At 43.2% G+C, this 13,462-nt stretch overlaps 1 protein-coding gene and 1 long non-coding RNA gene across 2 annotated transcripts in view; one reads left to right on the top strand and one right to left on the bottom strand.

Annotated features, from left to right (window-relative positions):
• The window catches only part of LOC110393148, a 52,317-nt gene that overhangs the window by 8,913 nt on the left and 29,942 nt on the right, over positions 1-13,462 (top strand). The window contains exons 2-3 of the long non-coding RNA XR_002434815.1: positions 1,346-1,455; positions 2,109-2,189. This is a non-coding gene — a long non-coding RNA (uncharacterized LOC110393148). The remainder of the gene's footprint in view (positions 1-1,345; positions 1,456-2,108; positions 2,190-13,462) is intronic.
• NEDD9 (neural precursor cell expressed, developmentally down-regulated 9) overlaps positions 1-13,462 on the bottom strand; it is a 93,751-nt gene that overhangs the window by 65,201 nt on the left and 15,088 nt on the right. Inside the window, exon 2 of the mRNA XM_021385693.1 lies at positions 3,234-3,441. Within this exon, the coding sequence (XP_021241368.1) occupies positions 3,234-3,236 (3 nt within the window). The 5' untranslated portion in view covers positions 3,237-3,441. The remainder of the gene's footprint in view (positions 1-3,233; positions 3,442-13,462) is intronic.

Below are 13,462 nucleotides of genomic sequence, written 5' to 3'. Positions count from 1 at the left end.
TGATCAGGGATCACAATGCTAACTTCTCCTTCTAGCTGTATCTCCTGTTCTTGTTGCTTTCCAAGAGAGCAGAGCTCGAGATGTACCCGATGTGTGCAGTGTCGTACTGGGAAAGGAGAGAGGCCTGAGCCACCTGGGGTCTGGGAGCTGCTGGCTTAGGCGCAGGCACAAAGCAGAGCATTCTTTTGTCTGCCAGCATCTCCTGAGGGTGAATCTGACATGACTTCTGCACTGAAGAACAGCAAATGCAGGAACTGCTCCCAGAGCCATGTTTCCTTGAAGAGTTCCTTTAGACAAACCACCAGTGCCCAGTGTGCACTGGTGAGTTGCTTTGTTCAAACTACTCAGAAGCTTGTATTTTATAAGAAAATCAAAGCACTCAGTGTTTTTCCTCAGGATCTGTTATGAGGTATTCTGTTTTCCTTGCTGCTTCACTGGACACAAACCCCAGATTTCTCCGTGGTAATTTTAATCACTTAAAATTCTGCACACAATGTTCCTGTCACGAGGTGTGTTTCAGGCAGTTGCTACTTCAGACTTTCATCTTGCTGAATTTCAGTGGAGGGGAACATAAACTATCCATGTTAACTGGCAGTAGAGGCTATGGATGGAAAACTTTGGCCCCCATGAATGAAAGTATTATTCATGGAGTGAGGTGTAATCCCCAAAATCCAGGCTGGGAGAGCTGCTGCTCAGCTGAGGCCACTTTTCAAGCCTGCAAGGCAACTGCTTTCCTTGTAAACTGAGGAATTGGGTATAAATACATTTTACTGCACCTTTAAAGTACGAAACAAAACAGATGGCTGAAAGTATTGCGCTCTCTTGTCAGCTCTCACCCTCCTTATGTGGACTTGTTCCAGCCCTCCCAGTCTTGTAGGTTTTAAGACAGTTATTAATCTTTATTTCTCTCCCCCCATTTCAAGAGGCCTTTGCCTATCTCCGTCCAGACAATGCTACTGAAACCTGACTCAAAACCTGATGATGATGTTGACCTGAGATTAGCTATTCTTTGGAAACCTCATAATTAGTCAGGGTGTATCTATTCAGCTGGAAGCCAGAGATCTCGTGCAGGAGCTGAGGGGCTGAAACAGCTCACTGGGCAGGTAGTGCAGAGCAGCTCAGGTGGCTGTATGACAAAGCATCAGGAGATGCACATCAAAAACCTGACACTTATGGGAGGGTGTCCTCAGGGAGGGCACGTTGTGATGCAGCTGTCTCCACGGACCAGGGTGGTTAGCTTTGTTGTCTTCAACTGCAGACGCAGATAAAATAGTGGGGGCTGAGTTAAAAACAAAAAAACTTTAAATAAAATAGAATGCTGGTATTTTTTTTTTTTTTTCTACAGAATGTGGGGGCTGGCAGGGTGCTGTAGAAACCATCATGTGGTCTGAGTCTTGTGCTTCAGAAAATGTGTCATCCTGGCAGAACAGGACAGCAGAAGGAAGGCTTAGAAAGGTGAAATACCAATGCTGTGTGCTTCAACTTGTGGAAGTAGAAGAGGTGTTTGATTTGAATATAACTTGTTTGCGGGATGTCTGAGCCTGCAGATCAGTTCTAGCTAGGGGAGAGGGGAAAATTTCTGCTAAATGGAAGGAATAAAGTGAGTCTGTCTGAAACCTTGCTAAACTTAGGAAGTCACTCGCTACCTTTCAGCTCCTGCTTACCCTGTGATTTGGCAATGCTCCATTCTGCCTGCAGTTTCTTCAATGTCACTGGGCTTTGTAAAAACCTCCTTAATCCAACACAGAAATATTTTATGCAACTGCATCCAGTGCAGTCCTTTTTCACTTGATTTAAATGAGAAAATTAAATCTCAGTCTAGACGGTGTGCTCTCTAGCTCTAGTGAATCTTGCACCCGACAAGATGCATCATCTATGGGTATGTTTCTCATTTTGCAGATGAGCCCAGGGGATCTGCACCCCCAGTAAAATTCCTGTCTGCACAGAATTGCCTTCCAGTCCTGATTTATACCTCAATAAAACACATAACAAGAAGGAGAAAATGTTTAATTGTGTAACTGCCATGACTTTTGTGGGGTATATTTTTGGTGGTTATTTATGCACTTGTCTTTTAAAGAAGTATAAAGACCCATTACTTTCATTTACAGAGGGAAGAGTGAAAGAAGAGGGAAAATAAAACTGGTGAAGGACAGGAAGTAAACCTCGAACTAGCGTGGCTTCTGAAGAAGGTATTTGGTTAAAAGATCCACTAAAAATATGAAGAATTTCAGGTTGGATTTCAGATCTTGAGGGCTCCCCAGAAAAAGAACTTGAAGATCCCTTCCGTCCCCTAACAAACCAAGCCTGAAAACAACCTCCAGTTGGGGCTGTTTGATTTTGAAAGTTGGAAAGCTCTTATTTTCTCAAAGCAGTAGCAAGCGAAATATTCTTTTACGTTGCTTGTGAAATCTCTGCTTCTGACTTCTTGTTTAATTTATTTCACCTTTTCAAAATTGCACTGTGGTTTTCCTTTAAGATAGCTTGGGGGCTGAACATGGTGCTAGATCCAAGAGGCAGGCATGCAGGCCTGTCTTCAGGTTTCCGCTGTAAGGTTTCTACTTGCAACCTTGTTCTAGTGGTGACAGGCGTTCTGGCAGCATCTTAAACAAACGCTCAAGTGGGGCATGCAAGATAAGAAGACTCCAGGATAATTAGAAGCGAGTGGGCTATTGGGAGGCTGGCATTATTTACTTAATTACATCATAAGTGTGCTTCCTTATCTTTTCTATTGCCTGTGTAATGATGTAGCTCCAAAGCTTGTTCTTTAGGGGATGAAAACCAAGGAGCAAAGTTAAGCTTGTTGTTGTCCTCCAATTTAGTCTCATTACTGATAAAGTGTTTATTACAGAATGGGAGTCAGTGCTGACATGTGCTTTGTTCTGCACGGGGCTCTTGCCTCAGGGGCTATCTAGGCTTCAAAAGAGTGGGTGTGTGGTAATGCAAAGACATGCCTATATATTTGCACGTTAGGTTGATAGAAGAGCAACATGCTCAGTAGAGCTGTACTTACTAGCAAGGCTTACAGCACTGCTGCCTGCCCAGGCTGCCAGCTCTGCAAGGTGTTGTGTTTGGTTGCAACCAAACCTAATGATGAAAGCCTGGCCTGACTTCTGAACAATGCGGGTGTTCAGTCAGTCTCAAGAAAGAAAGCATTTTTTTCTGAACTCCATGAAAAGAAAGGCAGTTACACTTCTATTAAAATGGCTTTTGACTTTGTAGAAAGTGAAACTTACCATTATTCGATGTATTTCGCCTCCACCTACGGTATGTTAATCAAAGAAACATAGGAGCTTTGTGCATCGTTGATAGCTATCTCTATAGGAAATCCAGCATTGTAGTAAACCATCTGGTTCTTGCCTTTCCCAGTTGTTCAGTTTCTCTTTCAATTCCAGGATTTCCTTGTTCCAAATCTTCACAGACCCAAGCACCTTTTTTTTTTCCCTGTGAAAGAGAATTTCATTGAAACAGAGACGAACCAAGGAAGAAAATGTCTTTCCACTTACTTTTTATGGATTTTAATAGGTTACTTTTATTTAATATTTCTGTGGGTTTTTTTTGTTTGTTTGGTTTTTTTTTTTTTTTTTTTTTTTTTTTTTTTTTTTTTTTTTGTATTGAGACAGTGCCTAGGAGCCAGACCACCATCTGGATTATGCAAACATAATGCGAAGGCTGATCTCCACACTGCAGATCATTAATCTAAATTTAACTGACCAGTCATGCTTTCAGGGGTCATTTTTGGTTTGTTTTTCAAACCTGCTTGTTGTCTCAAGTAACCCAAACGTCACATTGTTGAGGCCCTGTCCTTATTCTGATAGGGAACACACCAGCTGCTGTCATGTTTTCAGGTGCTGAGGTGGCTGCCCACTGAAAATCAGTTCCTCAATGAGAATGTTCTGAAATGCTTACTTTTTCAAAGAGAGACCTTGGCTGCACGAAAAGGAAGCACAGCAGTTGTCAGCAAATAGCTCTAAGAAAATTCAGTGAGTGAAGAGGGCTTCTGTCATGTGAGGAGGGAGTGAAGTTTTAGATGGGCTTAGGGTATGGCTGCAGTAAGCTGTAATGTAATCCTTCTAGCACGCAACACACAGGGTGAGCGAGGAGCTGAGTGGAGCTATTTGGCTTTGGGATCTTCTCTTTGCCAGGAGAGTCAGTCTGAAGGAAACTTTGGAAACGGAGTACATTTACTTTTTCTATATTTATTTTTGAAGCTCTCAGTAACATTCACCTCTTGTACTCCCAAATGCAGAAAAGTGATCGCCACAAATGACCATTTCTCTTGAATTGTTGGAGGAGTCTCTAAGGTACGACAGTGGCTCCTGACCTTCCACATGCTTTCACTATCCTCTGCAGCATGCAGAGAGCCCAGGAAGTGTGACTTCCCCATTGGCTTTTTTCTAGACAATGCAAATATCTTGTCCAAAACCTGTGGAGGACAGAAGTGCTCAGAATGAGGTCGAGACAATTGCCTTCTTAAAATAGTGATGCTGATACCTCCCCCTCACATGCAAAGCAGACAAATAACAACGGCGCTGAGTAAGCTGACTGTGAGACTGCCAGTAAACGTTACACAGCAGTCGCCTTTCTCTGCTCCCAACAAATGAGGAAAATGGATGTCTTGGCAAGGATTTTTCCCATCTGTCTGCGTCTCAAGCACAGAAGCAGCACTTCACAGGGAGGAAAAAGAAATTATATTTTTGTGTGCGAGTAGCAGCCGGCTGCAGGGTGGCTGGTTTGGTTGTTTGTTCCCTCTGTCCCCTGACTTCTGAAACGTGTTCAGCATGTTGAACTCGATTTCTCACTCCTCATCCAACATGGAGTGGATTTAAAGAACAAGATTAAAAACTTGTCCCTATATCAAACACAGCAAGCTTCCTGAGGGATGAATGGGCCAGAGGCAGATAGTTGCATCTAGCCCGCAGTATTATCTCAATAATCATTCAGAACTGCAATCAGGTGTTATGCCAAAGTGGAAGACTTCATAAAAGCAGTATGTTCCCTCACTGTGGGAATGCTGATATTTTGCTTTTTTTTTTTTTCCCCCCCTACTGCCCAAGAGAGTCATGAAACCTGCCTAGGAGTTCCACACACCATTCTGGTTCACTTAAAATCTTGAAGGGAGTTGCACAGCTTGCTTTCATGTTAGGGAGCAGTAAACCAGTACTAAATCCTGTGAACCAAAGGCTGCAGAACGCTCTTTATTAATGCTCAGCTTCATATCTTAGGCAACCAAATAGTGCTCCAGAAGTAAATGAGGGCTTCTCAAGTTAATATGTTGGGATTATAGCCTTACATTTCAATTAGTAAGTTCATTTATTTAGTCCATTCTGAGACATACAGTTTGGCTATATGTTTGTTTTGCCAAACGATACCAAGAGCAAAATGATCCTTTTGTGATGTGTGGCTTACCAGGGTAAATCATGGTACTAAAAATGATGGAAAGACAAACCCAGTTAAAATCCTTTTTAAAATAAAAATGCTAACGAGATCCTTGTCAGCTGCATTTAAGGAAGAAAGGCAAACACAAAGTCTTAAGTCCCTCTCCTCTGAAGGACAACATTGTACTGAAAGGGCTGACTGCTGTTCTACATACTGTGTGATTTTACTTTGTGCCCTTTCACAGCAGTGAGGAAAGAAAATAAGGTGCAACCCACGTGCTGTCCAGATCTGCTGTAAGGCGTTTTCCCCCTTTTTCTGCATAATGAACAGGCGCTCTGTGCCTTTGCTTCACAAACAGCTTATTTATTGCTTGATGTTGAATTCCCTTTTTATTTGCTGAAGGACACAGTCTCTGCAACCTGAACAGGCAACGGTGAGAGCAAGCACTGCTATGAGGATGTGAAATGACTTGTGCTAGGCCTGGCAAAAAATCAGTGGTGGTACTAGGAACTGAGGCCATGTTTTTAGCTGGAAAGACCCATCCAACCTGCTCTGCTTGAGGAGGAGCCGGTCAGAAGAGTTGTTCTGGTCAGATGCTTACACAGAGAGCAAAGTGTTAGTACGTAGATGTGAGGAGAGCTGAGTGAACTTGGAGAAGAGCAGGGGTAGGTGGCTGACTTGTAAACCTTGATGAATTAGCTTCACTGTTCAGAAAGTGCATGGAAACTGAGAGGCTGCAACAATCATGAAAAAGTGTGTTTAGGTTATAGAAATACACTCAAACTGCCAGGGCAGCTGTAGAGCAGCAGGCGGTGAGAGTTACCTGCTTCTTCAGGCTGGAAGGTGTTCGTGGCCGACTGTGAGCAGGTAGGATCAATGTTCGTGGGGTCAAACTGCAGGTACAGATCCCGTAATTGGTCCCCACTCATGAACTGAAGGCCACTCCTGTTGTCACATGGAACGGACCTCACCTGATAGCTGCTTCGGAACTGCAAGTAGGGAAAGGGGCACTTTAACCACCTCACTTAAACCATAAATGCCTCTCAGTCTGCTTAGCAGGCTGGAAGGTGAGTCTTCAGCCAACTACTGTGAGAGGAAAAATATGCAACCTGAAGCATTGCTTTTCATTTCCATACAAAACATGATTTTTGTATTAAACTCAGTACCTCAAACAGTTTGATTTTTGAAAATTAACAAAGCCAAATGTTTGAATTACTGGTAATATTTGCTGAAAACTATTTTTGGCTTTCACCTAACTTTGCTCACAGGTGTGCTTAACTGAAAACTAAAATCAAGTCAAAAACTCCTGTGAAACTGAAGGAAAATAATAATAATAAAAAAAAACTAAATTGTATACAACCTCTTTCTTAAACCACTGGATAAATACGTAATATATACCTCTGCTTCTTATTGCTGTTGTGCATGCTTACCAGTTCAGCAAAGCAGGCCAGCATTTTTTCAGTGTAATTAATTGGAATTGGAGGAATATGAAGTGATCAGTTTGTGAAGCTTGGGGTTAAATAAGGTAATAAGCTTTTTGTGGGAACTTCAGTACTTTCAGGTGCATTCTGAAGTTATGGAAACTTTTTGATTTTTTTAAATAGGAGACTGATTTTTTTTTTCTTTCTACTAGCCACATTCACCATACCAGCAGCATATGACTTCTGCAGTAAATACAGCAGGGCCCTTCTAGACTTATTAGAGTGCAGCCCCTGACTAATACTTAATTTACTGGCAGTGAATGAGGCAGTGGATTTGTGTGGAGAAAAGAAGTGATAAAATGCACATGGGTGAATGCTAAAGCTAAGAACTGTAGCTATGAAATCTATTTGTACAGTCTTAACTGAGGCTACTTGACTTTACAACTTAAAAGAATACTTTGGTTACAATCATTTTTGGTGCTCCAGGTGCTAGAGTAAGTTGTGCCAGAGGGGTCTGGAGCGTGTGTTTGTGTAAGAGTGGTCAGACGCTGGAATGGGCTGCCCAGGGAGGTGGTTGAGGCACCGTCCCTGGAGATGTTCAAGAAACGTTTAGATATAGCGTTGGGAGACATAGTTTAGTGGGGTTGTTGGTGGTAGGTGGATGGTTGGACTTGGTGATCTTGTAGGTCTTTTCCAACCTAGCTAATTCTATGATTCTATGATTCTATATACATTCCTATATAGACATACACTTAAAATGTATATATTTTTCTCAGCCCCATGTGTAGTGGTTCTTCCTCTTCATTCAAGCTGTTGTGTCCATGCTTAGAGATCCGAGGTGGAAGGGATCTGGGCTACCCTGGTGTTCCTGAGAGCTGCAAGCGAGTAGATGGATGCTTCTTGATACTGCTTGTTATCTGCTCCAAGCAGCACACGTGATAGCAAACAATATAGGTGGGTCAACAAGACTTTCCTGTCACTGAAACGTAATTTCTTCAAGGCAGAACAGCAGTTTTGGTGGCTGCTTATGTTATTTAACCTCATTCATTCACAACAAAAGCAGTGGACAGCATGTAAACAGCTGATGCATGGCGCTTGGTTCCGGTGGTAACTACATTGCCCAAGGTGAAGAGAGGAAACTGAGGATCCATTTCCTGAGCCTTCTGCTTCTCAGAAGTGGATGAAGTTTGTGTTTCTAAGTCAGATACATATGGACATTGCAGCCTTGTCCCATCTGCCTTGCAGTGCAGCAAGTGCTACCGATGCTCTGCAAGTAGCACGCAGATCCCAGGCCTGCTCTGTCAGCTCTCAGTAAGCTGCTGCCAAGTACTGCTAGTTTGGTGCTCAGTAAAGAAGCTGGGCTCCATCTCAGCAGCATTTGGCAGCTTTTTTCTTGTCTGTCACAGAGCAGTCCATGTTTGAGCACAGGCAAGTAGCACAAATGGATGCAAGCTCTGAAATATGCTTCTGTACCATCCTGTTGCCTGAACTTTCAGATGTAAGCTGTTGCTTTGGGCCTCTCTCAACATATTTGCAAATAGTGAGCGATTTTAGAGAGACTGATTGGGATCAAGTACTGCACCAGTCAGAGCTCAGTGTGCACCAGGCACTCAGACACATCACTTTGGGTGGCAGTGCAAAAGCTGGAGGTATGTCTCATCACTTGGGTTCCAACTATACTCTGCTGAATGAGCTGCCTAGGGATAATTACCACACAAATCTTGTAGAAAAATGTACAGCCTTGTGTTATCTACAGCACTGCGAATGGGACGTTTGCCACCCACCAAGTCTTTAGTTGTGCCATGGGGTAGAAGGAGGTAAGTTGTGAGCTGCAGGAGGTCATAAAGGAACAGCAGACATGAGTTAATGTTAAAGAAAAATAAGCAGAAAAGTAAAAAGCTAAAGGGAAATAAAGCTTTGGCTCTGTGTTGGATTTGCACGTATCAGCAGGAGCCCTCATGTTCTGATGTAAGTGAAGATTTAGTCATGGGTGGCAAAGCAGAGCCTGGGGGAGGTGACATAGCTCCTGGAGGCACTCACCCCGTGTGTGCCAGGAACCCCCTGGGGTCTGCCAGTGGGCAGACAGACATCAGTGCATGAGCTCAACTGTGCAGGGCCAGTTTGGTCCTGCAATAAATATTGCCACAGTTGGCAATAAATGAGCTGTAGAAGTTGGCATGTAACCAGGGAGCAGCTTCAGGCACCCACAGGGTTCTACCTGGATAGTCTATAGGAGAATGGTGCTCCAACTTGTGTGAGTGCTGTACTTGTATATAGGATGGAAACACTTGATGATGGTAGTAATGTTCAGGAAATCATCATCAGAAGCTTCTGCTGCCTATGTAAACAGAACCATGGCTGTGTCTTCTGCCTCATAATATACTAGTTCATACTTGCTCTGTACCACACCAAAGGGAGAAAAAAAGGCTACAAGTTGTGAGCTTTCTTCCTAGCACCAGCTTTGAAGCCAAAGATATGACATCACCTTGAGTTGAGCATTATGAGCAAGCTCTTTGGAGATGAGGCAAGACAGACATCAAACATTTTAATTTATGCCACTCAAGAGTGTGAGGAATGGCTTGCAGTTCCTCTCAGGGATTTGAAATGAAGATTAGATGATGGTGATAGGGCACTATTTCTACAATTGCCATTGAAAGTTCACTGCAACTTGTATTTTTTTTTTTTGGCAATGATGTGTCAGCTCTTTGAATTAGTAGTTGTAAATGTCACTTGAAGTTGAGGGAGGAGTACAAATAATCTAGTTAAATAGTTTGGTTGTAAGATGCTGAGTGCATAGTGATCTGGTCTAGATATGAAGTTCCTGGGGAAGGAGCATGAACTTAGAAATGTAGAGGGGTATAGAAACTGCCAGAGTCAGCATGACAACGGCTGATCTCATCACTTGCCCTTCTGACTGTTGGTGCCTCTGTTCCCTCTACTATGAGAGGCGAGCTGGGAACCTTGAATGGTTCTCCTGTTGCATGGTATAAGCAGTGATTTGCACTTGACTGCATGTTAGGGCACCTACAAATCAAGAAGCAAAAGCTCATTCTGGAGGGCAAAAGCCACAAGCTCCTCCAGTTTTGCTTTATGCAAACCTGTGAGTAACAGCTCTAGCTCTTTTTCAAAATGGACCTCTGGGACTAAGTAGGCAAATGAAGACTGAAGTCTCTAAATCTCAAATTGAGTAAGCCAGCAGGTTGTTAGGACTTTGGTGGCCAGGATGTTTGCCACCTCCGCTTTGTGCAAAAATGTATGTCGTGGTGGCAGGGTGCCGTGTCTGACAAGGCTGCTAAGGGCCTTAGCCAGCAAACTCCATCCTTCAAACACTGTGTGTGACAGTGGAGTAGCTGCCTTCAACTACTCACTCCTAGTTCTGTTTCTCCCAGCTGTCACAAATGATTTTCCATGTGAGATTAAGAAGCTGAAGTGCTTAAACATTAGTGCAGGGGACTTCTGTGCAAGGTGATGGTAGAGTTTTAGTGCCCAGTCTCATGAGATGAATGACTGCCGATGAAGTAAATCATGGCTTCAGCTGTCAGGGCTGTAATTGTAGACAAAAGGACTAGTTCAGACTTGTGTTCAAAAAGAAAAAACAAAATCCCAACTACAAGCTTTTATTGAAACCAAATGTGCTTGTAAAAGGCAGGAGTTACTTAAGAAGATGCATACTTAAGTGTGCATAGTTAAGTGCCAGTTGTCAGCTCTTCGTTTGAAGCCCTATAAATAGCTCCTCTTCCATTTCTGTGTTACGGGATGTGCATGTGATAGTGGGAGATTATCTCAGAGATGCTTTCCTCTCAGCACCCATCCAGTTCTGCTTCAGGAGGATCAATTCATTCCCTTTCAAGCTTATTTTCCCCTGGCTTACTTGCAGTGCTATCAAATAGTCAGAATTCTTCCTCCTGAAGATTTGCCAAGGGATAATTGCTTTCAGCGCTGGGATAAACATGAAAACACTGCTTGTAATGTCCTAAGCCATTCATTGGTGTGTGAGGTTTTTGTTTTTGTTGGTTTTTTTTTCAGTCTACCAATCACAGCAAGTTACATCCCTCGATAAACATCTCACCAGCATACCAATTAACAGTCATCCAAGTAGAAATGTATACATGCTGTTTGCTAACAAAAAGAAGGGCACACCATTTGGCAGCAAAAGCTTTCAAAGTTCAACAAGCCTCAGACATATATTTGTGTGTGTATACATATATGATTTCAAAAAAAAGTTCTGTAAACTATTTTCTTTAAGCTTGACCAATAGTGAAAACCACTTATTTACAGAAACTCCTGTGCTGCAGCACAAGAGGCTTGTCTGGAATGCTCTGGCTTGGGAGGAGTATGAGCTCATGGCACCAATTGGGAGGTGAGCACCAGGCAGCACGCAACAGCCAAATGGTGCAAGCAGGTAATGGTGGCATTTGGTTTCCTCACATATAAAAAGCAGTTTTTGAGAGCTTCATGCTCCAGCAGCTCTGCTGCAGAATGTGCCACCCATGGGAGATGGTATGCGGAACTGATGCCCAGCTTTGACTTGGACCAGTTCCAGGGGAATTCAGCTTATGAGAGCACTGACTGCCACACAGACTGGGCCCAGGCTTGTGCCAGTTCAGCTTGGGCTCTGGCATTCAAAACAATTTCCCTTGCTGGGTCATTGAATGTCTGTCATGTTTGTGTTGGTAAAAGGCAGAATGTGGTGCTAGGGGCTCTCTCCAGTGGTGTGCCCTGCACAGTGCCTGGTTGTCCTCTGCTCGCCTCAGGCATTCAGAGCCATGCGTGGCCATCAGATTTCAAGAATGGGGACAAGAGCTGTTGTATGTATTGCTCTGAGCCATTTTGTCTTGAGTACAACAGCAATTAATGTGAAATTCATGCACTGTAGTTCCAGGTCCAAATAAACCTGGTTCACTGCAGTATGGTTGCAGGAATCTAATCAGGGAAGACCTTGAAAAGAAGGTCATATCTTCACTGCAAATATGAAAATGTCACCTATTGAAGAACTGTGGAGAGCTGTGGCTTCCATCTTCCAGAGATCTGTCTCTGGAGACAATGTGTGCAGTTGCATCTGAGACCAATTTTAAAGGAAAAATATTAGCAGCAGATGGAAAGAAGAGGTGATGATGTGTTGCCTTATCAGCTGCCCTGGCTGCACCTGTATAAACACGCAACTGCCCTTACATGGAACAAATGGGAAATGAACCTGAAACACTGCTTCCCAGTCTTTCCCTGGATTGGTCTCCTACTTCCGCTGGGACCACCTGCTTTAGAAGGAGTGAATCCACTGCCTGTGCCAGCTCTTCTTTCGTAAGTGCAGACAGCCTGACAGGAGAAGCATAAGGAGGGCAGTGGAGTTGGTAGCTTGCGCATCTCAAAGCTAAGTTATGCCACAATCAACTAGACTTTGCAAATGAGCTGTTGGAAACCACAATAATCTCAGCCTCTTCCTTCATGTCCTCACAAGGTGAGGCAGCACCTGCGGTGGGTGACTTGACCTGCACGTGCTGACTGGCCTCCTGGTTACTGATGTGCCTGACAAGTGGGACCTGGCTTCTTACCCCCCCCCTTCCCCCCCCTTCTCCTTTCTGTCCTGTGGCCATCTGCCCGCAGAATTGGCTACAGCTTGCAGGAGAGAAGCTGAGAGAACTCTTCCAATGAGCCTGGCAGCAGGTGTGAGCCTTGGGAGTAAGGATGAGAAGCTGCCCTTCACCAGACGGTGAATTTTTCAAATGTGCTAAGTCATTTACACTGGACGAGGTTGGGATTTGTGACCCAGTGGCCCTGGCAGTGCTCCGATATGTGTGCATGGGCAAAGAAAGCAGTCTCAGTACTTCTGCTTTAGTTTGCCAATGATCATAAAGTCAAAGTTGTATATAAACCCTTTTTTTGTTGGACAGATGACAGAGGAAGAGAGTACATTTGGAGGGGCAGTACAAGTCATTTTCTGGTGACACTGGAACATGCTTTTCTAAGTGTGGAAACTGTGGAGGTCAGAGGAGTCTCTTCCTGCTTTTGCAATACCAGGAGGTTTCAGTTTACAGAACAGTTTCCCTGGGAGACGAACACAAGGCCTTTGACAGCCTTGTTAGAGAAGTTTTTTGGAAGTGACAATCTCCAAATCATTTTTGTAATTAAAAAAAAAAAAAATCCTACTTTGTCTCAAATTAATCCTTTTGATAAGAATTGATAATTTTGAGGGACTTACTAGCTGTTAATTTTTTCTTAATTTAAAAGGACACATTCTGATATTTTTGGGTGGAAAAATTCTGGGTCACAATTACTTTTGTTGTGATGCTTGTCCTTTATCATAAAGAACCCTGAAACAATTAAAAAAATATTTTGTTGTGCTCAAAGCTTAAATAATACAGTGTGGGGAAAGAGGGTTATGTTTTTCTCAGATTTCTTTTTTTTTTTTTTTTTGGAAATTTTTTCTTCAGACTAATTCTTTTGAAACCTCAAGTATTTCCCCTATATATAGGGCTGTATCTAGCCCAGTTTATAATGGACTCAGTCAAAACACTTTCTTTAACAAGAGAGAATCTTAGAAATGTTTTTCAAGGAGGGAAGGAAATCTGACCCAGTCAGCCCTCCCATGGAATTACTTAAAGCAGAGGCCTTTTCTATGTGATAATATAGATTTCTGCCTTCTCAATGATCCTTTCCAGAAAGCATTC

This window comes from Numida meleagris, chromosome 2, assembly GCF_002078875.1.
Source record: "Numida meleagris isolate 19003 breed g44 Domestic line chromosome 2, NumMel1.0, whole genome shotgun sequence".
Taxonomy (NCBI): domain Eukaryota; kingdom Metazoa; phylum Chordata; class Aves; order Galliformes; family Numididae; genus Numida; species Numida meleagris.
This window is presented reverse-complemented; position numbering and strand designations above follow the sequence as displayed.